Source organism: Oncorhynchus gorbuscha, linkage group LG08 (genome assembly GCF_021184085.1).
Source record: "Oncorhynchus gorbuscha isolate QuinsamMale2020 ecotype Even-year linkage group LG08, OgorEven_v1.0, whole genome shotgun sequence".
In the NCBI taxonomy this organism is placed as follows: domain Eukaryota; kingdom Metazoa; phylum Chordata; class Actinopteri; order Salmoniformes; family Salmonidae; genus Oncorhynchus; species Oncorhynchus gorbuscha.
In genome coordinates this window covers 77901629-77925233 of record NC_060180.1, presented here as the reverse complement: position 1 = coordinate 77925233, position 23605 = coordinate 77901629, and the positions used below count along the sequence as shown (strand labels likewise).

At 50.4% G+C, this 23605-nt stretch overlaps 1 protein-coding gene across 3 annotated transcripts in view; it reads right to left on the bottom strand.

Moving 5' to 3' along the window:
- LOC124042205 (casein kinase I-like) overlaps nt 1-23605 on the bottom strand; it is a 64919-nt gene that overhangs the window by 26755 nt on the left and 14559 nt on the right. For all 3 annotated transcript variants that reach the window (XM_046360614.1, XM_046360616.1, XM_046360615.1), the window contains 2 exons: nt 16081-16150; nt 6283-6431 (listed from right to left, as the gene is read on the bottom strand). In XM_046360614.1, coding sequence (XP_046216570.1) covers nt 6283-6431; nt 16081-16150 — 219 coding nt within the window. The remainder of the gene's footprint in view (nt 1-6282; nt 6432-16080; nt 16151-23605) is intronic.

The window sequence follows — 23605 nt, the reverse complement described above, 5'->3', positions numbered from 1 at the left end:
CTGCTAGAGGAGAGGATCAGACTGCTAGAGGAGAGGGTCAGACTGCTAGAGGAGAGGGTCAGACTGCTGGAGGAGAGGATCAGACTGCTGGAGGAGAGGATCAGACTGCTAGAGGAGAGGATCAGACTGCTAGAGGAGAGGGTCAGACTGCTAGAGGAGAGGGTCAGACTGCTAGAGGAGAGGGTCAGACTGCTAGAGGAGAGGGCCAGACTGCTAGAGGAGAGGGTCAGACTGCTAGAGGAGAGGGCCAGACTGCTAGAGGAGAGGGTCAGACTGCTAGAGGAGAGGGCCAGACTGCTAGAGGAGAGGGTCAGACTGCTAGAGGAGAGGGTCAGACTGCTAGAGGAGAGGATCAGACTGCTAGAGGAGAGGGTCAGACTGCTAGAGGAGAGGATCAGACTGCTAGAGGAGAGGGTGAGGAGGATGGACAGGGTGAGGGGGATGGACAGGGTGAGGGGGATGGAGGAGAGGGTCAGACTGCTAGAGGAGAGGATCAGACTGCTAGAGGAGAGGGTGAGGGGGATGGACAGGGTGAGGGGGATGGACAGGGTGAGGGGGATGGACAGGGTGAGGGGGATGGAGGAGAGGATCAGACTGCTAGAGGAGAGGGTGAGGGGGATGGACAGGTTGAGGGGGATGGACAGGGTGAGGGGGATGAAGGGGTCGGGAGGATCAGACTGCTAGAGGACAGGGTGAGGGGGATGGACAGGGTGAGGGGGATGGACAGGGTGAGGGGATGGAGGAGAGGATCAGACTGCTAGAGGAGAGGGTGGGGGGATGGAGGAGAGGATCACACTGCTAGAGGAGAGGGTGAGGGGGATGGACAGGGTCAGACTGCTGGAGGAGAGGGTCAGACTGCTAGAGGAGAGGGTCAGACTGCTAGAGGAGAGGATCAGACTGCTAGAGGAGAGGATCAGACTGCTAGAGGAGAGGATCAGACTGCTAGAGGAGAGGATCAGACTGCTGGAGGAGAGGATCAGACTGCTAGAGGAGAGGATCAGACTGCTAGAGGAGAGGATCAGACTGCTAGAGGAGAGGATCAGACTGCTAGAGGAGAGGGTGAGGGGGATGGACAGGGTGAGGGGATGGAGGAGAGGATCAGACTGCTAGAGGAGAGGCTCAGACTGCTAGAGGAGGCCAGGGTGAGGGGGATGGACAGGGTGAGGGGGATGGAGGAGAGGATCAGACTGCTAGAGGAGAGGGTGAGGGGGATGGACAGGGTGAGCGGGATGGAGGAGAGGATCAGACTGCTAGAGGACAGGGTGAGGGGGACAGGGTGAGGGGGATGGACAGGGTGAGGGGATGGAGGAGAGGATCAGACTGCTAGAGGAGAGGGTGGGGGGGGATGGAGGAGAGAATCAGACTGCTAGAGGAGAGGGTGAGGGGGATGGACAGGGTGAGGGGGTGGAGGAGAGGGTCAGACTGCTAGAGGAGAGGGTCAGACTGCTAGAGGAGAGGATCAGACTGCTGGAGGAGAGGATCAGACTGCTGGAGGAGAGGGTGAGGGGGATGGACAGGGTGAGGGGGATGGAGGAGAGGATCAGACTGCTAGAGGACAGGGTGAGGGGGATGGACAGGGTGAGGGGGATGGAGGAGAGGATCAGACTGCTAGAGGAGAGGGTGAGGGGGATGGAGGAGAGGATCAGACTGCTAGAGGAGAGGGTGAGGGGGATGGACAGGGTGAGGGGGATGGACAGGGTGAGGGGGATGGAGGAGAGGATCAGACTGCTAGAGGAGAGGGTCAGACTGCTGGAGGAGAGGATCAGACTGCTGGAGGAGAGGATCAGACTGCTGGAGGAGAGGATCAGACTGCTGGAGGAGAGGATCAGACTGCTGGAGGAGAGGATCAGACTGCTAGAGGAGAGGGTCAGACTGCTAGAGGAGAGGGTCAGACTGCTAGAGGAGAGGGTCAGACTGATAGAGGAGAGGGTCAGACTGCTAGAGGAGAGGGTCAGACTGCTAGAGGAGAGGGTCAGACTGCTAGAGGAGAGGATCAGACTGCTAGAGGAGAGGATCAGACTGCTAGAGGAGAGGGTGAGGGGGATGGACAGGGTGAGGGGGATGAAGGAGAGGATCAGACTGCTAGAGGAGAGGGTGAGGGGGATGGAGGAGAGGATCAGACTGCTAGAGGAGAGGATCAGACTGCTAGAGGAGAGGGTCAGACTGCTAGAGGAGAGGGTCAGACTGCTAGAGGAGAGGGTCAGACTGCTAGAGGAGAGGATCAGACTGCTAGAGGAGAGGGTGAGGGGGATGGACAGGGTGAGGGGGATGGACAGGGTGAGGGGGATGGAGGAGAGGATCAGACTGCTAGAGGAGAGGGTGAGGGGGATGGACAGGTTGAGGGGGATGGACAGGGTGAGGGGGATGAAGGGGAGGATCAGACTGCTAGAGGACAGGGTGAGGGGGATGGACAGGGTGAGGGGGATGGACAGGGTGAGGGGATGGAGGAGAGGATCAGACTGCTAGAGGAGAGGGTGGGGGGGATGGAGGAGAGGATCACACTGCTAGAGGAGAGGGTGAGGGGGATGGACAGGGTCAGACTGCTGGAGGAGAGGGTCAGACTGCTAGAGGAGAGGGTCAGACTGCTAGAGGAGAGGATCAGACTGCTAGAGGAGAGGATCAGACTGCTAGAGGAGAGGATCAGACTGCTAGAGGAGAGGATCAGACTGCTGGAGGAGAGGATCAGACTGCTAGAGGAGAGGATCAGACTGCTAGAGGAGAGGATCAGACTGCTAGAGGAGAGGATCAGACTGCTAGAGGAGAGGGTGAGGGGGATGGACAGGGTGAGGGGGATGGAGGAGAGGATCAGACTGCTAGAGGAGAGGCTCAGACTGCTAGAGGAGAGGGTGAGGGGGGGATGGACAGGGTGAGGGGATGGAGGAGAGGATCAGACTGCTAGAGGAGAGGGTGAGGGGGATGGACAGGGTGAGCGGGATGGAGGAGAGGATCAGACTGCTAGAGGACAGGGTGAGGGGGACAGGGTGAGGGGGATGGACAGGGTGAGGGGGATGGAGGAGAGGATCAGACTGCTAGAGGAGAGGGTGGGGGGGATGGAGGAGAGAATCAGACTGCTAGAGGAGAGGGTGAGGGGGATGGACAGGGTGAGGGGGTGGAGGAGAGGGTCAGACTGCTAGAGGAGAGGGTCAGACTGCTAGAGGAGAGGATCAGACTGCTGGAGGAGAGGATCAGACTGCTGGAGGAGAGGGTGAGGGGGATGGACAGGGTGAGGGGGATGGAGGAGAGGATCAGACTGCTAGAGGACAGGGTGAGGGGGATGGACAGGGTGAGGGGGATGGAGGAGAGGATCAGACTGCTAGAGGAGAGGGTGAGGGGATGGACAGGGTGAGGGGGATGGACAGGGTGAGGGGGATGGAGGAGAGGATCAGACTGCTAGAGGAGAGGGTCAGACTGCTGGAGGAGAGGATCAGACTGCTGGAGGAGAGGATCAGACTGCTGGAGGAGAGGATCAGACTGCTAGAGGAGAGGATCAGACTGCTAGAGGAGAGGGTCAGACTGCTAGAGGAGAGGGTCAGACTGCTAGAGGAGAGGGTCAGACTGCTAGAGGAGAGGGTCAGACTGCTAGAGGAGAGGGTCAGACTGCTAGAGGAGAGGGTCAGACTGCTAGAGGAGAGGATCAGACTGCTAGAGGAGAGGATCAGACTGCTAGAGGAGAGGGTGAGGGGGATGGACAGGGTGAGGGGGATGAAGGAGAGGATCAGACTGCTAGAGGAGAGGGTGAGGGGGATGGAGGAGAGGATCAGACTGCTAGAGGAGAGGATCAGACTGCTAGAGGAGAGGGTCAGACTGCTAGAGGAGAGGGTCAGACTGCTAGAGGAGAGGGTCAGACTGCTAGAGGAGAGGGTCAGACTGCTAGAGGAGAGGGTGAGGGGGATGGAGGAGAGGATCAGACTGCTAGAGGAGAGGATCAGACTGCTAGAGGAGAGGATCAGACTGATAGAGGACAGGGTGAGGGGGATGGACAGGGTGAGGGGGATGGAGGAGAGGATCAGACTGCTAGAGGACAGGGTGAGGGGGATGGACAGGGTGAGGGGGATGGACAGGGTGAGGGGGGTGGCGTGTGACAGAATAACCCACAAGACAGCCGGCCACAGCTGTATCCCCTCTAGCACCAGGGTCAGCGTTCTCCCTCTAGCACCAGGGTCAGCGTTCTCCCTCTAGCACCAGGGTCAGCGTTCTCCCTCTAGCACCAGGGTCAGCGTTCTCCCTCTAGCACCAGGGTCAGCGTTCTCCCTCTAGCACCAGGGTCAGCGTTCTCCCTCTAGCACCAGGGTCAGCGTTCTCCCTCTAGCACCAGGGTCAGCGTTCTCCCTCTAGCACCAGGGTCAGCGTTCTCCCTCTAGCACCAGGGTCAGCGTTCTCCCTCTAGCACCAGGGTCAGCGTTCTCCCTCTAGCACCAGGGTCAGCGTTCTCCCTCTAGCACCAGGGTCAGCGTTCTCCCTCTAGCACCAGGGTCAGCGTTCTCCCTCTAGCACCAGGGTCAGCGCACTCAAATGTTGTTTTTTTGCCATCATTGTAAGCCTGCCACACACACTATACGATACATTTATTAAACATAAGAATGAGTGAGTTTGTCACAAAACTTTTGGATAGTGGGAAGTGACAAAGAGCTCTTGTAGGACCAGACCACAAAATATAATAATCAATAATTTTGCTCTTTATTTAACCATCTTACATATAAAACCTTACTTGTTCATCAAAATTGTGAATAACTCACCACGGGTTAATGAGAAGGGTGGGCTTGAAAGGACGCACATAACTCTGCAATGTAACTTCTTATGGCTGGGGGCAGTATTGAGTAGCTGGATGAGTAGCTTGGATGCCCAGAGTAAACTGCCTGCTCCTCAGTCCCAGTTGCGAATATATGCATATTATTAGTATAGTTGGATAGAAAACACTCTGAAGTTTCTAAAACTGTTTGAATGATGTCTGTGAGTATAACAGAACTCATATGGCAGGTGAAAACCTGAGAAAAAAATCTAACCAGGAAGTGGGAAATCTGAGGTTGGTCGATTTTCAACTCAGCCCCTATTGAAGATACAGTGGGATAATTGGTCATTTTGCACTTCCTAAGGTTTCCACTAGCTGTCGACCGTCTTTATAAACTTGTTTGAGGCTTCTACTGTGAAGGGGGGCTGAATGAGAGGGGAATGAGTCAGAGGTCTGCCAGCAGCCACGAGCTGGTCACGTGCATTCACATGAGAGGTAGCTCCCGTTCCATTTGCTTTTCTCAAGACAAAGGAATTCTCCGGTTGGAACATTATTGAAGATTTATGTTAAAAACATCCTAAAGATTGATTCTATACTTCGTTTGACATGTTTCTACGGACTGTAACGGAACTTTTTGACATTGTCTGCAACTAGTGAACGCGCTTCGTGAGTTTTGATTTGTTTACCAAACAAAAGTAGCTATTTGGACATAAATGATGGACATTATCGGACAAATCAAACATTTATTGTGGAACTGGATTCTGATGAAGAAAATGGCTGTGTTTTTCTGTGACTTGGCTCTGACCTAACATAATCGTTTGTGGTGCTTTCGCTGTAAAGCCTATTTGAAATCGGACACGGTGGTGGGATTAACAACAAGACTACCTTTAAAATGGTATAAGATACTTGTATGTTTGAGAAATTTTAATCATGAGATTTCTGTTGTTTTGAATTTGGCACCCTGCACTTTCACTGGCTGTTGTCATATCGATCCCGTTAATGGGATCTCAGCCCTAAGAAGAGAGAGAGCGAGAGAGTGAGACAGAGGAAGTGAGAGAGAGAGAGACAGAGGAAGTGAGAGAGAGAGAGACAGAGGAAGTGAGAGAGAGAGAGACAGAGGAAGTGAGAGAGAGAGAGACAGAGGAAGTGAGAGAGAGAGAGACAGAGGAAGTGAGAGAGAGAGAGAGGAGGAGTGAGAGAGAGAGAGACAGAGGAAGTGAGAGAGAGAGAGACAGAGGAAGTGAGAGAGAGAGGAAGTGAGAGAGAGAGAGAGAGGAAGTGAGAGAGAGAGTGAGAGAGAGAGAGAGAGAGAGAGAGAGAGAGTGTGAGAGAGAGAGAGTGTGAGAGAGAGAGAGTGTGAGAGAGTGAGTGAGTGAGTGGTGAGTGAGTGAGTGAGTGAGTGAGTGAGTGAGTGAGTGAGTGAGTGAGTGAGTGAGTGAGTGAGGGTGAGAGTGAGAGTGAGAGTGAGAGTGAGAGTGAGAGTGAGAGAGAGAGAGAGAGAGAGAGAGAGAGAGAGAGAGAGAGAGAGAGAGAGAACGTGAGAGTGTTCCTACCAGCTGAATGGCGATCATGAGGACGGTCTTGAGGGAGAAGGTTCTGTCACACAAATCAAACAGGTCTTCCAGACTGGGTCCCAGCAGCTCCAGAACCATGGCATTATACTTCCCACAGGGCCCGAAGTAGAATACTTGGGGGACGCCCTCTGGAGATGGGGAGAGACACAGACGGTGAGTAAAACTGAACTGATTTAAAGAAAACAAGATGGTCGGGTTAGGTTGTTAAGAAAAAATATTTTGGGGACAAAATAACAACAATTTCTTCAGCAGGTGAAGAACCAGCTAAAATTTAAAAGAATTTTAAAAAAAATTTAGGACCCTGTCTTTCAAAGATAATTCGTAAAAATTCAAATAACTTCACAGATCTTCATTGTAAAGGGTTTAAACACTAGTTCCCCAATGCTTGGTCAATGAACCATAAACAACTAATGAACCGTCGTTAAGACACAGCTTACAGACGGTAGGCAATTAAGGTCACAGTTATGAAAACTTAGGACACTAAAGGGGCCTTTATACCGACTCTGAAAAACACCAAAAGAAAAATGCCCAGGGTCCCTGCTCATCTGCGTAAATGTGCCTTAGGCATGCTGCTAGGAGGCATGAGGACTGCAGATGTGGCTAGGGCAATAAATTGCAATGTCCGTACTGTGAGACGCCGAAGACAGCACTACAGGGAGACGGGACAAACAGCTGATCATCCTCGCAGTGGCAGACCACGTGTAACAACACCTGCACAGGATCAGTATATCTGAACATCACACCTGCGGGACAGGTACAGGCTGGCAACAACAACTGCCTGAGATACACAAGGAACGCACAATCCCTCCATCAGTGCTCAGACTGTCCGCAATAGGCTGAGAGAGGCTGGACTGAGGGCTTGTAGGCCTGTTGTAAGGCAGGTCCTCACCAGACATCAACGACAACAATGTTGCCTATGGACACAAACCCACCGTCGCTGGACCAGACAGGACTGTCAAAAAGTGCTCTTCACTGACAAGTCGTGGTTTTGTCTCACCAGGGGTGATGGTCGGATTCGCGTTTAAAGTCGAAGGAATGAGCGTTACACCGAGGCCTGTACTCTGGAGTGGGATCGATTTGGAGTGGGATCGATTTGGAGGTCAGACAGTCAGACCACCTTTAGACTGCAGCTCTAACAGTCAGACCACCTCCAGACTGCAGCTCTAACAGCCAGTCAGACCACCTCCAGACTGCAGCTCTAACAGCCAGTCAGACCACCTTCAGACTGCAGCTCTAACAGTCAGTCAGACCACCTTCAGACTGCAGCTCTAACAGTCAGACCACCTCCAGACTGCAGCTCTAACAGTCAGACCACCTCCAGACTGCAGCTCTAACAGTCAGACCACCTTCAGACTGCAGCTCTAACAGTCAGACCACCTTAAGACTGCAGCTCTAACAGTCAGACCACCTTAAGACTGCAGCTCTAACAGTCAGACCACCTTAAGACTGCAGCTCTAACAGTCAGACCACCTTTAGACTGCAGCTCTAACAGTCAGACCACCTTCAGACTGCAGCTCTAACAGTCAGACCACCTTCAGACTGCAGCTCTAACAGTCAGACCACCTTCAGACTGCAGCTCTAACAGTCAGACCACCTTCAGACTGCAGCTCTAACAGCCAGTCAGACCACCTTCAGACTGCAGCTCTAACAGTCAGTCAGACCACCTTTAGACTGCAGCTCTAACAGCCAGTCAGACCACCTTTAGACTGCAGCTCTAACAGCCAGTCAGACCACCTTCAGACTGCAGCTCTAACAGTCAGACCACCTTCAGACTGCAGCTCTAACAGCCAGTCAGACCACCTTTAGACTGCAGCCAGTCAGACCACCTTTAGACTGCAGCTCTAACAGTCAGACCACCTTCAGACTGCAGCTCTAACAGCCAGTCAGACCACCTTCAGACTGCAGCTCTAACAGTCAGTCAGACCACCTTTAGACTGCAGCTCTAACAGCCAGTCAGACCACCTTTAGACTGCAGCTCTAACAGTCAGACCACCTTTAGACTGCAGCTCTAACAGCCAGTCAGACCACCTTCAGACTGCAGCTCTAACAGTCAGACCACCTTTAGACTGCAGCTCTAACAGCCAGTCAGACCACCTTTAGACTGCAGCTCTAACAGCCAGGCCACCTTTAGACTGCAGCTCTAACAGTCAGTCAGACCACCTTCAGACTGCAGCTCTAACAGTCAGTCAGACCACCTTCAGACTGCAGCTCTAACAGTCAGACCACCTTCAGACTGCAGCTCTAACAGTCAGACCACCTTCAGACTGCAGCTCTAACAGTCAGACCACCTTCAGACTGCAGCTCTAACAGCCAGTCAGACCACCTTCAGACTGCAGCTCTAACAGTCAGACCACCTTTAGACTGCAGCTCTAACAGCCAGTCAGACCACCTTCAGACTGCAGCTCTAACAGTCAGTCAGACCACCTTCAGACTGCAGCTCTGACAGTCAGTCAGACCACCTTCAGACTGCAGCTCTGACAGTCAGTCAGACCACCTTCAGACTGCAGCTCTGACAGTCAGTCAGACCACCTTCAGACTGCAGCTCTGTCAGTCAGTCAGACCACCTTCAGACTGCAGCTCTGACAGTCAGTCAGACCACCTTCAGACTGCAGCTCTAACAGTCAGTCAGACCACCTTCAGACTGCAGCTCTAACAGTCAGTCAGACCACCTTCAGACTGCAGCTCTAACAGTCAGTCAGACCACCTTCAGACTGCAGCTCTAACAGTCAGTCAGACCACCTTTAGACTGCAGCTCTAACAGTCAGTCAGACCACCTTTAGACTGCAGCTCTAACAGTCAGTCAGTCAGACCACCTTTAGACTGCAGCTCTAACAGTCAGTCAGTCAGACCACCTTTAGACTGCAGCTCTAACAGTCAGTCAGTCCATCTTCAGACTGCAGCTCTAACAGTCAGACCACCTTCAGACTGCAGCTCTAACAGTCAGTCAGACCATCTTCAGACTGCAGCTCTAACAGTCAGACCACCTTCAGACTGCAGCTCTAACAGTCAGTCAGACCATCTTCAGACTGCAGCTCTAACAGTCAGACCACCTTCAGACTGCAGCTCTGACAGTCAGTCAGACCACCTTTAGACTGCAGCTCTAACAGCCAGTCAGACCACCTTTAACAGTGAGACCACCTTCAGACTGCAGCTCTAACAGTCAGTCAGACCACCTTCAGACTGCAGCTCTAACAGTCAGACCACCTTCAGACTGCAGCTCTAACAGTCAGACCACCTTCAGACTGCAGCTCTAACAGTCAGTCAGACCACCTTTAGACTGCAGCTCTAACAGTCAGTCAGACCACCTTCAGACTGCAGCTCTAACAGTCAGTCAGACCACCTTTAGACTGCAGCTCTAACAGTCAGTCAGTCAGACTACCTTCAGACTGCAGCTCTAACAGTCAGTCAGACCACCTTTAGACTGCAGCTCTAACAGTCAGTCAGACCACCTTTAGACTGCAGCTCTAACAGTGAGACCACCTTCAGACTGCAGCTCTAACAGCCAGTCAGACCACCTTTAGACTGCAGCTCTAACAGTCAGACCACCTTCAGACTGCAGCTCTAACAGCCAGTCAGACCACCTTTAGACTGCAGCTCTAACAGTCAGACCACCTTCAGACTGCAGCTCTAACAGCCAGTCAGACCACCTCCAGACTGCAGCTCTAACAGCCAGTCAGACCACCTTCAGACTGCAGCTCTAACAGTCAGTCAGACCACCTTCAGACTGCAGCTCTAACAGTCAGACCACCTCCAGACTGCAGCTCTAACAGTCAGACCACCTCCAGACTGCAGCTCTAACAGTCAGACCACCTTCAGACTGCAGCTCTAACAGTCAGACCACCTTGCAGACTGCAGCTCTAACAGTCAGACCACCTTAAGACTGCAGCTCTAACAGTCAGACCACCTTCAGACTGCAGCTCTAACAGTCAGACTGCAGCTCTAACAGTCAGACCACCTGACTGCAGCTCTAACAGTCAGACCACCTTCAGACTGCAGCTCTAACAGTCAGACCACCTTCAGACTGCAGCTCTAACAGTCAGACCACCTTCAGACTGCAGCTCTAACAGCCAGTTCAGACTGCAGCTCTAACAGCCAGTCAGACCACCTTTAGACTGCAGCTCTAACAGCCAGTCAGACCACCTTTAGACTGCAGCTCTAACAGCCAGTCAGACCACCTTCAGACTGCAGCTCTAACAGTCAGACCACCTTCAGACTGCAGCTCTAACAGCCAGTCAGACCACCTTTAGACTGCAGCTCTAACAGTCAGACCACCTTTAGACTGCAGCTCTAACAGTCAGACCACCTTCAGACTGCAGCTCTAACAGCCAGTCAGACCACCTTCAGACTGCAGCTCTAACAGTCAGTCAGACCACCTTTAGACTGCAGCTCTAACAGCCAGTCAGACCACCTTTAGACTGCAGCTCTAACAGCCAGTCAGACCACCTTCAGACTGCAGCTCTAACAGTCAGACCACCTTTAGACTGCAGCTCTAACAGCCAGTCAGACCACCTTTAGACTGCAGCTCTAACAGTCAGACCACCTTTAGACTGCAGCTCTAACAGCCAGGCCACCTTTAGACTGCAGCTCTAACAGCCAGGCCACCTTTAGACTGCAGCTCTAACAGTCAGTCAGACCACCTTCAGACTGCAGCTCTAACAGTCAGACCACCTTCAGACTGCAGCTCTAACAGTCAGACCACCTTCAGACTGCAGCTCTAACAGTCAGACCACCTTCAGACTGCAGCTCTAACAGCCAGTCAGACCACCTTCAGACTGCAGCTCTAACAGCCAGTCAGACCACCTTCAGACTGCAGCTCTAACAGTCAGACCACCTTTAGACTGCAGCTCTAACAGCCAGTCAGACCACCTTCAGACTGCAGCTCTAACAGTCAGTCAGACCACCTTCAGACTGCAGCTCTGACAGTCAGTCAGACCACCTTCAGACTGCAGCTCTGACAGTCAGTCAGACCACCTTCAGACTGCAGCTCTGACAGTCAGTCAGACCACCTTCAGACTGCAGCTCTGTCAGTCAGTCAGACCACCTTCAGACTGCAGCTCTGACAGTCAGTCAGACCACCTTCAGACTGCAGCTCTAACAGTCAGTCAGACCACCTTCAGACTGCAGCTCTAACAGTCAGTCAGACCACCTTCAGACTGCAGCTCTAACAGTCAGTCAGACCACCTTCAGACTGCAGCTCTAACAGTCAGTCAGACCACCTTTAGACTGCAGCTCTAACAGTCAGTCAGACCACCTTTAGACTGCAGCTCTAACAGTCAGTCAGTCAGACCACCTTTAGACTGCAGCTCTAACAGTCAGTCAGTCAGACCACCTTTAGACTGCAGCTCTAACAGTCAGTCAGTCCATCTTCAGACTGCAGCTCTAACAGTCAGACCACCTTCAGACTGCAGCTCTAACAGTCAGTCAGACCATCTTCAGACTGCAGCTCTAACAGTCAGACCACCTTCAGACTGCAGCTCTAACAGTCAGTCAGACCATCTTCAGACTGCAGCTCTAACAGTCAGACCACCTTCAGACTGCAGCTCTGACAGTCAGTCAGACCACCTTTAGACTGCAGCTCTAACAGCCAGTCAGACCACCTTTAACAGTGAGACCACCTTCAGACTGCAGCTCTAACAGTCAGTCAGACCACCTTCAGACTGCAGCTCTAACAGTCAGACCACCTTCAGACTGCAGCTCTAACAGTCAGACCACCTTCAGACTGCAGCTCTAACAGTCAGTCAGACCACCTTTAGACTGCAGCTCTAACAGTCAGTCAGACCACCTTCAGACTGCAGCTCTAACAGTCAGTCAGACCACCTTTAGACTGCAGCTCTAACAGTCAGTCAGTCAGACTACCTTCAGACTGCAGCTCTAACAGTCAGTCAGACCACCTTTAGACTGCAGCTCTAACAGTCAGTCAGACCACCTTTAGACTGCAGCTCTAACAGTGAGACCACCTTCAGACTGCAGCTCTAACAGCCAGTCAGACCACCTTTAGACTGCAGCTCTAACAGTCAGACCACCTTCAGACTGCAGCTCTAACAGCCAGTCAGACCACCTTTAGACTGCAGCTCTAACAGTCAGACCACCTTCAGACTGCAGCTCTAACAGTGAGACCACCTTCAGACTGCAGCTCTAACAGTGAGACCACCTTCAGACTGCAGCTCTAACAGCCAGTCAGACCACCTTCAGACTGCAGCTCTAACAGCCAGTCAGACCACCTTCAGACTGCAGCTCTAACAGCCAGTCAGACCACCTTCAGACTGCAGCTCTAACAGCCAGTCAGCCCACCTTTAGACTGCAGCTCTAACAGTCAGACCACCTTTAGACTGCAGCTCTAACAGTCAGTCAGACCACCTTCAGACTGCAGCTCTAACAGTCAGACCACCTCCAGACTGCAGCTCTAACAGCCAGCCAGACCACCTTTAGACTGCAGCTCTAACAGCCAGACCACCTTTAGACTGCAGCTCTAACAGTCAGTCAGACCACCTTTAGACTGCAGCTCTAACAGCCAGTCAGACCACCTTTAGGCTGCAGCTCTAACAGCCAGTCAGACCACCTTCAGACTGCAGCTCTAACAGCCAGTCAGACCACCTTTAGACTGCAGCTCTAACAGCCAGACCACTTTTAGACTGCAGCTCTAACAGTCAGTCAGACCACCTTTAGACTGCAGCTCTAACAGTCAGTCAGACCACCTTCAGACTGCAGCTCTAACAGTCAGTCAGACCACCTCCAGACTGCAGCTCTAACAGCCAGTCAGACCACCTTTAGACTGCAGCTCTAACAGTGAGACCACCTTCAGACTGCAGCTCTAACAGTCAGTCAGACCACCTTCAGACTGCAGCTCTAACAGCCAGTCAGACCACCTTTAGACTGCAGCTCTAACAGCCAGTCAGACCACCTTCAGACTGCAGCTCTAACAGCCAGTCAGACCACCTTCAGACTGCAGCTCTAACAGCCAGTCAGCCCACCTTTAGACTGCAGCTCTAACAGTCAGACCACCTTTAGACTGCAGCTCTAACAGTCAGTCAGACCACCTTCAGACTGCAGCTCTAACAGTCAGACCACCTCCAGACTGCAGCTCTAACAGCCAGCCAGACCACCTTTAGACTGCAGCTCTAACAGCCAGACCACCTTTAGACTGCAGCTCTAACAGCCAGTCAGACCACCTTTAGGCTGCAGCTCTAACAGCCAGTCAGACCACCTTCAGACTGCAGCTCTAACAGCCAGTCAGACCACCTTTAGACTGCAGCTCTAACAGCCAGACCACTTTTAGACTGCAGCTCTAACAGTCAGTCAGACCACCTTTAGACTGCAGCTCTAACAGTCAGTCAGACCACCTTTAGACTGCAGCTCTAACAGTCAGTCAGACCACCTTCAGACTGCAGCTCTAACAGTCAGTCAGACCACCTCCAGACTGCAGCTCTAACAGCCAGTCAGACCACCTTTAGACTGCAGCTCTAACAGTGAGACCACCTTCAGACTGCAGCTCTAACAGTCAGTCAGACCACCTTCAGACTGCAGCTCTAACAGCCAGTCAGACCACCTTTAGACTGCAGCTCTAACAGTCAGACCACCTTCAGACTGCAGCTCTAACAGTCAGACCACCTTCAGACTGCAGCTCTAACAGCCAGTCAGACCACCTTTAGACTGCAGCTCTAACAGTCAGACCACCTTCAGACTGCAGCTCTAACAGTCAGTCAGACCACCTTCAGACTGCAGCTCTAACAGCCAGTCAGACCACCTTTAGACTGCAGCTCTAACAGCCAGTCAGACCACCTTCAGACTGCAGCTCTAACAGCCAGTCAGACCACCTTTAGACTGCAGCTCTAACAGCCAGACCACCTTCAGACTGCAGCTCTAACAGTCAGTCAGACACCTATTCCTTTTACAATACAGGACTAAAGGGCTGGTGTTCCTGGGCTGATCCAGCCAGCCTGGTTCATTATGATGATAGAAATACAGTCTATATGATGTCCCTGCTGGTGATTCTCTGATCCATCTCTACACAGATGACACCATTCTGTATACTTCTGGCCCTTCTTTGGACACTGTTAACTAACCTCCAGACGAGCTGCAATGCCATACAACACTCCTTCCTGCTTTTATATGCTAGTAAAACGAAGTGCTTGCTTTTCAACCGATTGCTGCCCGCAACCGCCCGCCCGACTAGCATCACTACTCTGGATCGTTCTTGACATAGAATATGTGGACAACTACAAATACCTAGGTGTCTGGTTAGACTGTAAACTCTCCTTTCAGACTCACATTAAGTATCTCCAATCCACAATTAAATCTAGAATCGGCTTCCTATTTCGCAACAAAGCATCCTTCACTCATGCTGCCAAACATACCCTCGTAAAACTGACTATCCTGCAGATCCTCGCCGATGTCATTTACAAAATAGCCTCCAACACTCTACTCAACAAACTGGATGTAGTCTATCACAGTGCCATCCGTTTTGTCACCAAAGCCCCATATACTACCCTCCACTGTGACCTGTACGTTCTCGTTGGCTGGTCCTCGCTTCATACTCTTCGCCAAACTCACTGGCTCCAGGTCATCTACAAGTCTTTGCTAGGTAAGCCCGCCTTATCTCAACTCACTGGTCACCATAGCAACACCCACCTGTAGCACGCGCTCCAGCGGGTATATTTCACTGGTCACCCCCAAAGCCAACAAATAGCACACCCAACTACCTCATCCCCATATTGTTATTTATCTTCTTGCTCCTTTGCACCCCAGTTTCTCTACTTGCACATCATCATCTGTACATCTATCACTCCAGTGTTTAATTGGTATATTGTAATTATTTTGCCACAATGGCCTATTTATTGCCTTACCTCCCTGCTCTTACCTCATTTGCACACACAGACTTTACTATTGTGTTATTGACTTTACGGTTGTTTATGCCATGTGTAACTCTGTTATTTTTGTTGCACTGCTTTGGTTTATCTTGGTTAGTTGTAAATGATGTCTCAACTGGCCGACCTGGTTAAATACAAAAACATTTAAAGAAGTTCCATCTGTCATGTCAACCCGAGGAAAACAACAAGACCATCTATTGATGTGTCCCAAATCTCACCCAATAAGTCTTGGACTAAAGTAGTGCACTACATAAGGAATAGGGCTCTGGTCTATAGTAGTGCACTACATAAGGAATAGGGCTCTGGTCTAAAGTAGTGCACTATATAGGGAATAGGGCTCTGGTCTATAGTAGTGCACTATATAGGGAATAGGGCTCTGGTCTAAAGTAGTGCACTATATAGGGAATAGGGCTCTGGTCTATAGTAGTGCACTATATAGGGAATAGGGCTCTGGTCTATAGTAGTGCACTATATAGGGAATAGGGCTCTGGTCTATAGTAGTGCACTATATAGGGAATAGGGCCTGGTCTATAGTAGTGCACTACATAGGGAATAGGGCTCTGATCTATAGTAGTACCACTATATAGGGAATAGGGCTCTGGTCTATAGTAGTACCACTATATAGGGAATAGGGCTCTGGTCTATAGTAGTGCACTATATAGGGAATAGGGCCTGGTCTATAGTAGTGCACTACATAGGGAATAGGGCTCTGATCTATAGTAGTACCACTATTTAGGGAATAGGGCTCTGGTCTATAGTAGTACCACTATATAGGGAATAGGGCTCTGGTCTATAGTAGTACCACTATATAGGGAATAGGGCTCTGGTCTATAGTAGTACCACTATATAGGGAATAGTGTCATTTACAATACCATATTCTTACAACCTTCTATTGTCATAACTCACTGACCTGAACTCCCCAGCTGTTTATAGAACCTGTACTCCAGGTGGAGCTGTGGGGCCCGGGACTTGATGGGCTCCTGGAAATGAGAAAAACAACATGAGGGTTTACAGGATAAGTTTAACCACACAGGATGTTCTGAACAGCTAGCAGAGAGGAGACGGGGAGCATCTTTAGGTCTACGTACAGCTAGCAGAGAGGAGACGGGGAGCATCTTTAGATCTACGTACAGCTAGCAGAGAAGAGACAGGGAGCATCTTTAGATCTACGTACAGCTAGCAGAGAGCATCTTTAGGTCTACGTACAGCTAGCAGAGAGGAGACAGGGAGCATCTTTAGGTCTACGTACAGCTAGCAGAGAGCATCTTTAGATCTGCGTACAGGAGCATCTTTAGGTCTACGTACAGCTAGCAGAGAGCATCTTTAGGTCTACGTACAGCTAGCAGAGATCTTTAGGTCTACGTACAGCTAGCAGAGAGGAGACAGGAGCATCTTTAGGTCTACGTACAGCTAGCAGAGAGCATCTTTAGATCTACGTACAGCTAGCAGAGAGGAGACAGGGAGCATCTTTAGATCTACGTACAGCTAGCAGAGAGCATCTTTAGGTCTACGTACAGCTAGCAGAGAGCATCTTTAGGTCTACGTACAGCTAGCAGAGAGCATCTTTAGGTCTACGTACAGCTAGCAGAGAGCATCTTTAGGTCAACGTACAGCTAGCAGAGAGGAGACGGGGAGCATCTTTAGGTCTACGTACAGCTAGCAGAGAGGAGACGGGGAGCATCTTTAGGTCTACGTACAGCTAGCAGAGAGGAGACAGGGAGGATCTTTAGGTCTACGTAGAGCTAGCAGAGAGGAGACAGGGAGCATCTTTAGGTCTACGTACAGCTAGCAGAGAGCATCTTTAGGTCTACGTACAGCTAGCAGAGAGCATCTTTAAGTCTACGTACAGCTAGCAGAGAGCATCTTTAGGTCTACGTAGAGCTAGCAGGGAGGAGACAGGGAGCATCTTTAGGTCTACGTACAGCTAGCAGAGAGGAGACAGGGAGCATCTTTAGGTCTACGTACAGCTAGCAGAGACTAGGCAGGGAGCATCTTTAGGTCTACGTACAGCTAGCAGAGGAGACAGGGAGCATCTTTAGGTCTACGTACAGCTAGCAGAGCGTCGACAGGGAGCATCTTTAGGTCTACGTACAGCTAGCAGAGAGGAGACAGGGAGCATCTTTAGGTCTACGTACAGCTAGCAGAGAGGAGACAGGGAGCATCTTTAGGTCTACGTACAGCTAGCAGAGAGGAGACGGGGAGCATCTTTAGGTCTACGTACAGCTAGCAGAGAGGAGACAGGAAGCATCTTTAGGTCTACGTACATGTAGTAGTATCAGGGGTTGGGCGATTTTACGATGGCATCATCTATCGTCGATGGTGAATCACGATGTCACAAAGGATGGTTTAGCATACCGTAAAACGTCAATTAAACACAGAGTCTCAAATAGCAGAATGCCCCTTTAAATGGCCGGGCAACGACACATTTCAGCAAACAAACGCCTGTTTTAACCAAATGCTGGGGTCTAAATGAATAGCTTACGAGGTTTAAGGTTTGATTTGTTACATTACTCAGTAATGGCTTGAAAAAAATATGGCAATCATCCATTTTTGTTGCCAGAAAGAAAATTCTATCCATCTGGCTGGATCTCTAAGCTGGAGCTGCCTCTGACCTCTGCCTCTGCCTCTCCTCTGCCTCTCCTCTGCCTCTGCCTCTGCCTCTGCCTCTGTCTCAGTGTTGGTGTGCGTCGGTGTGCGTCAGGTGTGCGTACAAGGCAGTGTGCGTCGGTGTGCGTCGTGTGTGCGTCAGCAAACAAACGTGTTTTGTGCTCGGTGTGCGTCATGCATGTCTATGGTGTACTATGTATGCGACCTGAGCCACTTTGGTTCTGAAATCACCATCACCACTTATGAATCAAGATTAACTTTACATTTTGTTTGCAGATTTTTGAGCTCATAATGTATCAATGTTTATAGTTTACAAATTAGCTATGACATAAACAATGAATATATATATATAGGGACTAGTATAGCATACTATATACACAGATATATATATATATATATATACAACTATGACATAAACAATGAATATATATATATATATATAGCACAGCTATGACATAAACAATGAATATATATATATATATATATATCACAACTATGACATAAACAATGAATATATATATATATATATATAGCACAGCTATGACATAAACAATGAATATATATATATATATAGCACAACTATGACATAAACAATGAATATATATATATATATAGCACAACTATGACATAAACAATGAATATATATATATATATATATATATATAGCACAACTATGACATAAACAATGAATATATATATATATATATATATAGCACAACTATGACATAAACAATGAATATATATATATATATATATATATATATAGCACATATGACATAAACAATATATATATATATATAGCAAACTATGACATAAACAATGAATATATATATATATATATATATATAGCACAACTATGACATAAACAATGAATATATATATATATATATATATAGCACAGCTATGACATAAACAATGAATATATATATATATATAGCACAATAGCTATGACATAAACAATGAATATATATATATATATATAGCACAACTATGACATAAACAATGAATATATATATATATATATATATATAGCACAACTATGACATAAACAATGAATATATATATATATATATATATATAGCACAACTATGACATAAACAATGATATATATATATATATATATATATATATATATATATATAGCAAAACTATGACATAAACAATGAATATATATATATATATATAGCACAACTATGACATAAACAATGAATATATATATATATAGGGACTAGTATAGCATACTATATACACAGATATATATATATATATTATAGCACAACTATGACATAAACAATGAATATATATATATATACTAGCATAACTATACTATAAACAGATATATATATATATATATACATTATAGTTTACAAATTAGCTATGACATAAACAATGAATATATATATATATAGGGACTAGTATAGCATACTATATACACAGATATATATATATATATAGCACAACTATATAAACAATGTTTACAAATTAGCTATGACATAAACAATGAATATATATATATATTTACATTTACATTTAGTCATAGCATACTATATCCACAGATATAAAATATATATATATAGCACAACTGTGGATTTCACACCTTTTCAAAGTCAAGGTTTTAACCGCTTGGAAGTTAATGAGCTGCCTTTCTCCTCCCGCCGTGACCATGCAGTACGCCTCGTGAAAGTGCAATGATCAACCCAGTACATCTAAAACAAAACCACAGTATACACTGATTGTTTAAAGCAAAACTATAAAAAACTATTGCCAACGGTAAACCTGAACAAGTTACTAAATAAATAAAGCCTAAAGAAAATGAGTATGAAAATAACCTAAATTAGTGCAAATGTCAAGTTAGACAGAATCTTTTATAATAATAATAATATCCCTCAAACTCTTGACCTCTTAGTCAGTTCCAGTGTTGTCACTCTTCCCCTCTAATCGGGGACTGATTTAGACCTGGGACCTGGGACACCAGGTGGGTGATTCCCCTCTAATCGGGGACTGATTTAGACCTGGGACACCAGGTGGGTGATTCCCCTCTAATCGGGGACTGATTTAGACCTGGGACACCAGGTGGGTGATTCCCCTCTAATCGGGGACTGATTTAGACCTGGGACACCAGGTGGGTGATTTAGACCTGGGACACCAGGTGGGTGTCAGTCCCTCTAATCAGGGACTGATTTAGACCTGGGACACCAGGTGGGTGATTTAGACCTGGGACACCAGGTGGGTGTCAGTCCCTCTAATCAGGGACTGATTTAGACCTGGGACACCAGGTGGGTGATTTAGACCTGGGACACCAGGTGGGTGATTCCCCTGGGGACTGATTTAGACCTGGGACCTGGGACAATCGGGGACTGAGACCTGGGACACCAGGTGGGTGATTCCCCTCTAATCAGGGACCCTGGGACACCAGGTGGGTGATTCCCCTCTAATCGGGGACTGATTTAGACCTGGGACACCAGGTGGGTGATTCCCCTCTAATCAGGGACTGAATTAAACCTGGGACAACAGATCAACCCCCCTCCTGTCCCTGCCAGCTCCTGTCTCGTACAACAGATCAACCCCCTCCTGTCTCTCCCAGGTCCTGTCTCGTACAACAGATCAACCTGTCTCTCCCAGGTCCTGTCTCGTACAACAGATCAACATGTCTATCCCAGGTCCTGTCTCAACATGTAGGTCCTGTCTCGTACAACAGATCAACATGTCTCTCCCAGGTCCTGTCTCGTACAACAGATCAACATGTCTATACCAGGTCCTGTCTCTCAACAGATCAACATGTCTCTCCCAGGTCCTGTCTCGTACAACAGATCAACATGTCTCTCCCAGGTCCTGTCTCGTACAACAGATCAACATGTCTATACCAGGTCCTGTCTCCCAGATCAACATGTCCTCCCAGGTCCTGTCTCGTACAACAGATCAACATGTCTATACCAGGTCCTGTCTCCAACAGAACAACCCCCTCCTGTCTCTGCCAGGTCCTGTCTCGTACAACAGATCAACCCCCTCCTGTCTCTGCCAGGTCCTGTCTCAGATCAACCCCCTCCTGTCTCTGCCAGGTCCTGTCTCGTACAACAGATCAACATGTCTATACCAGGTCCTGTCTCGTACAACAGATCAACATGTCTCTCCCAGGTCCTGTCTCGTACAACAGATCAACCCCCAGGTCCTGTCTCTGATCAACATGTCTATACCAGGTCCTGTCTCGTACAACAGATCAACATGTCTCCCCAGGTCCTGTCTCTCAACATGTCTCTCCCAGGTCCTGTCTCGTACAACAGATCAACATGTCTCTCCCAGGTCCTGTCTCGTAAACAGATCAATCCGAATACCCGAGCAGACAAGGTGAAAGATCTGCCTGTGCGCCCTTGAGCAAGGCACTGAACCCTAATTTGCTCCAGGGGTTCCATACTATAGCTGACCCTGTGAAACAACACACTGCACTTATCTGTAGTGTGACAAAACATGTTTTATAATCAGGTAGAACAGAAAACCAGCGGTACTCCGGACCTCATGGGGTATTGAGTCCTCCCAACCCACTGACATTTGAGTGTCAGCAGTATAAAACCCCTGCATTAGGCTTCAACCAGCCATATGTGCCCCTTGACCCGTCCCCTTGACCCAACCCCATGACCCGCCCTGGCCCCGGCCCGCCCCGGCCCCTTGACCTGCCCTGGCCCCGACCGCTTGACCCGCCCTGGCCCCGACCCCTTGACCCCCTGGCCCCGACCCCTTGACCTGCCCCGAACCCCCCCCTTGATGACCCGCCCGGCCACGACTACTTGACCCGCACTGGCCCCGGCCCGCCCGGCCCCTTGACCTGCCCTGGCCCCGACCGCTTGACCTGCCCCGACCCCTTGACCCAACCCCATGCCCGCCCCGGCCCGACTACTTGACCCGCCCTGGCCCCGGCCCCTTGACCTGCCCTGGCCCCGACCGCTTGACCCTCCCTGGCCCCGACCCCTTGACCTGGCCCCGACCCCTCCCTGGCCCCGACCCCTGACCCTCCCTTGCCCCGACCCCTTGACCCATCCCCCCGACCCCTTGACCCGCCCTGGCCCCGACCCCTTGACCCCCTGGCCCCGACCCCTTGACCCCCCTGGCCCCGACCCCTTGATCTGCCCTGCCCCCGACCCCTTGATCTGCCCTGCCCCCGACCCCTAGATCCGCCCTGCCCCCGACCCCTAGACCCGCCCTGCCCCCGACCCCCCCCCCTGGCCCCGACCCCTTGATCCGCCCTGCCCCCACTCTCTCATTCACAAACCCATGTTAAGTAATGGGTATTAAGGCCCTGGAAGCTGTAATGCATGCATGTTCTTTTTCATAATGAATTATATAACTGTAATCTGTTTGAGGTAAATCCAACCCTCAGATCACACTCATGAGAGAACAGATAGAGAGCTAGAGATGAGTCAGAACTATTCCTAAAAACAGTCCCTCAAAATCGGTTTTCCGATTAATCATTTCTTTATTTCATTAGTAATTTATTAACAAAATCAATTTCAATCACGGTGTACCTCATTCTCAATATAGGCTAGGTGCAGTAGGTCAGATTGTCATCACCTGCCCTGGACCAATAGCTGACAAGCCCTGTCAATACTTCATTTAAACCAACAATATTTATCATTGTTGGTTTCCAGATACATGTAGTGACTTACGAGGTTTAACTAGAAAATATCATGCAGCTGGACGACATGAACAATGAAAGACAACACAACTCTACGAGGATCTAGCACAGACGACCCCGTCTGACCTGGCCCACCCCGTCTGACCTGGCCCACCTGACCTGGCCCACCCCGTCTGACCTGGCCCACCCCGTCTGACAGACGACCCCGTCTGACCTGGCCCACCCCGTCTGACCTGGCCCACCCCGTCTGACAGACGACCCCGTCTGACCTGGCCCACCCCGTCTGACAGACGACCCCATCTGACCTGGCCCACCCCGTCTGACCTGGCCCACCCCGTCTGACCTGGCCCACCCCGTCTGACAGGTGACCCCGTCTGACCTGGCCCACCCCGTCTGACCTGGCCCACCCCGTCTGACCTGGCCCACCCCGTCTGACCTGGCCCACCCCGTCTGACCTGGCCCACCCCGTCTGACCTGGCCCACCCCGTCTGACCTGGCCCACCCCGGCCACAGGTGACCCCGTCTGACCTGGCCCACCCCGGCCTGACCTGGCCCACCCGTCTGACCTGGCCCACCCCGGCCACAGGTGACCCGTCTGACCTGGCCCACCCGGGCCACAGGTGACCCCGTCTGACCTGGCCCACCCACAGGTGACTGACCTGGCCCACCCACAGGTGACTCCGTCTGACCTGGCCCACCCCGGGCCACAGGTGACCCCGTCTGACCTGGCCCACCCCACAGGTGACCCCGTCTGACCTGGCCCACCCACAGGTGACAGGCCCCAGTCTGACCTGGCCCACGGGGCCACAGGTGACTCCGTCTGACCTGGCCCACGGGGCCACAGGTGACTGTCTGACCTGGCCCACCCACAGGTGACTGACCTGGCCCACCCCGGCCACAGGTGACTCCGTCTGACCTGGCCCACCCCGGCCACAGGTGACTCCGTCTGACCTGGCCCACCCCGGCCACAGGTGACCCGTCTGACCTGGCCCACGGGGCCACAGGTGACCCGTCTGACCTGGCCCACCCCGCCACAGGTGACCCGTCTGACCTGGCCCACGGGGCCACAGGTGACTCCGTCTGACCTGGCCCACAGTCAGAATAATGGTGCATTATTCTGAAGGAAGCTCTGGGGCCGCCATACTGAAGGAAGCTCTGGGGCCGCCATACTGAAGGAAGCTCTGGGGCCGCCATACTGAAG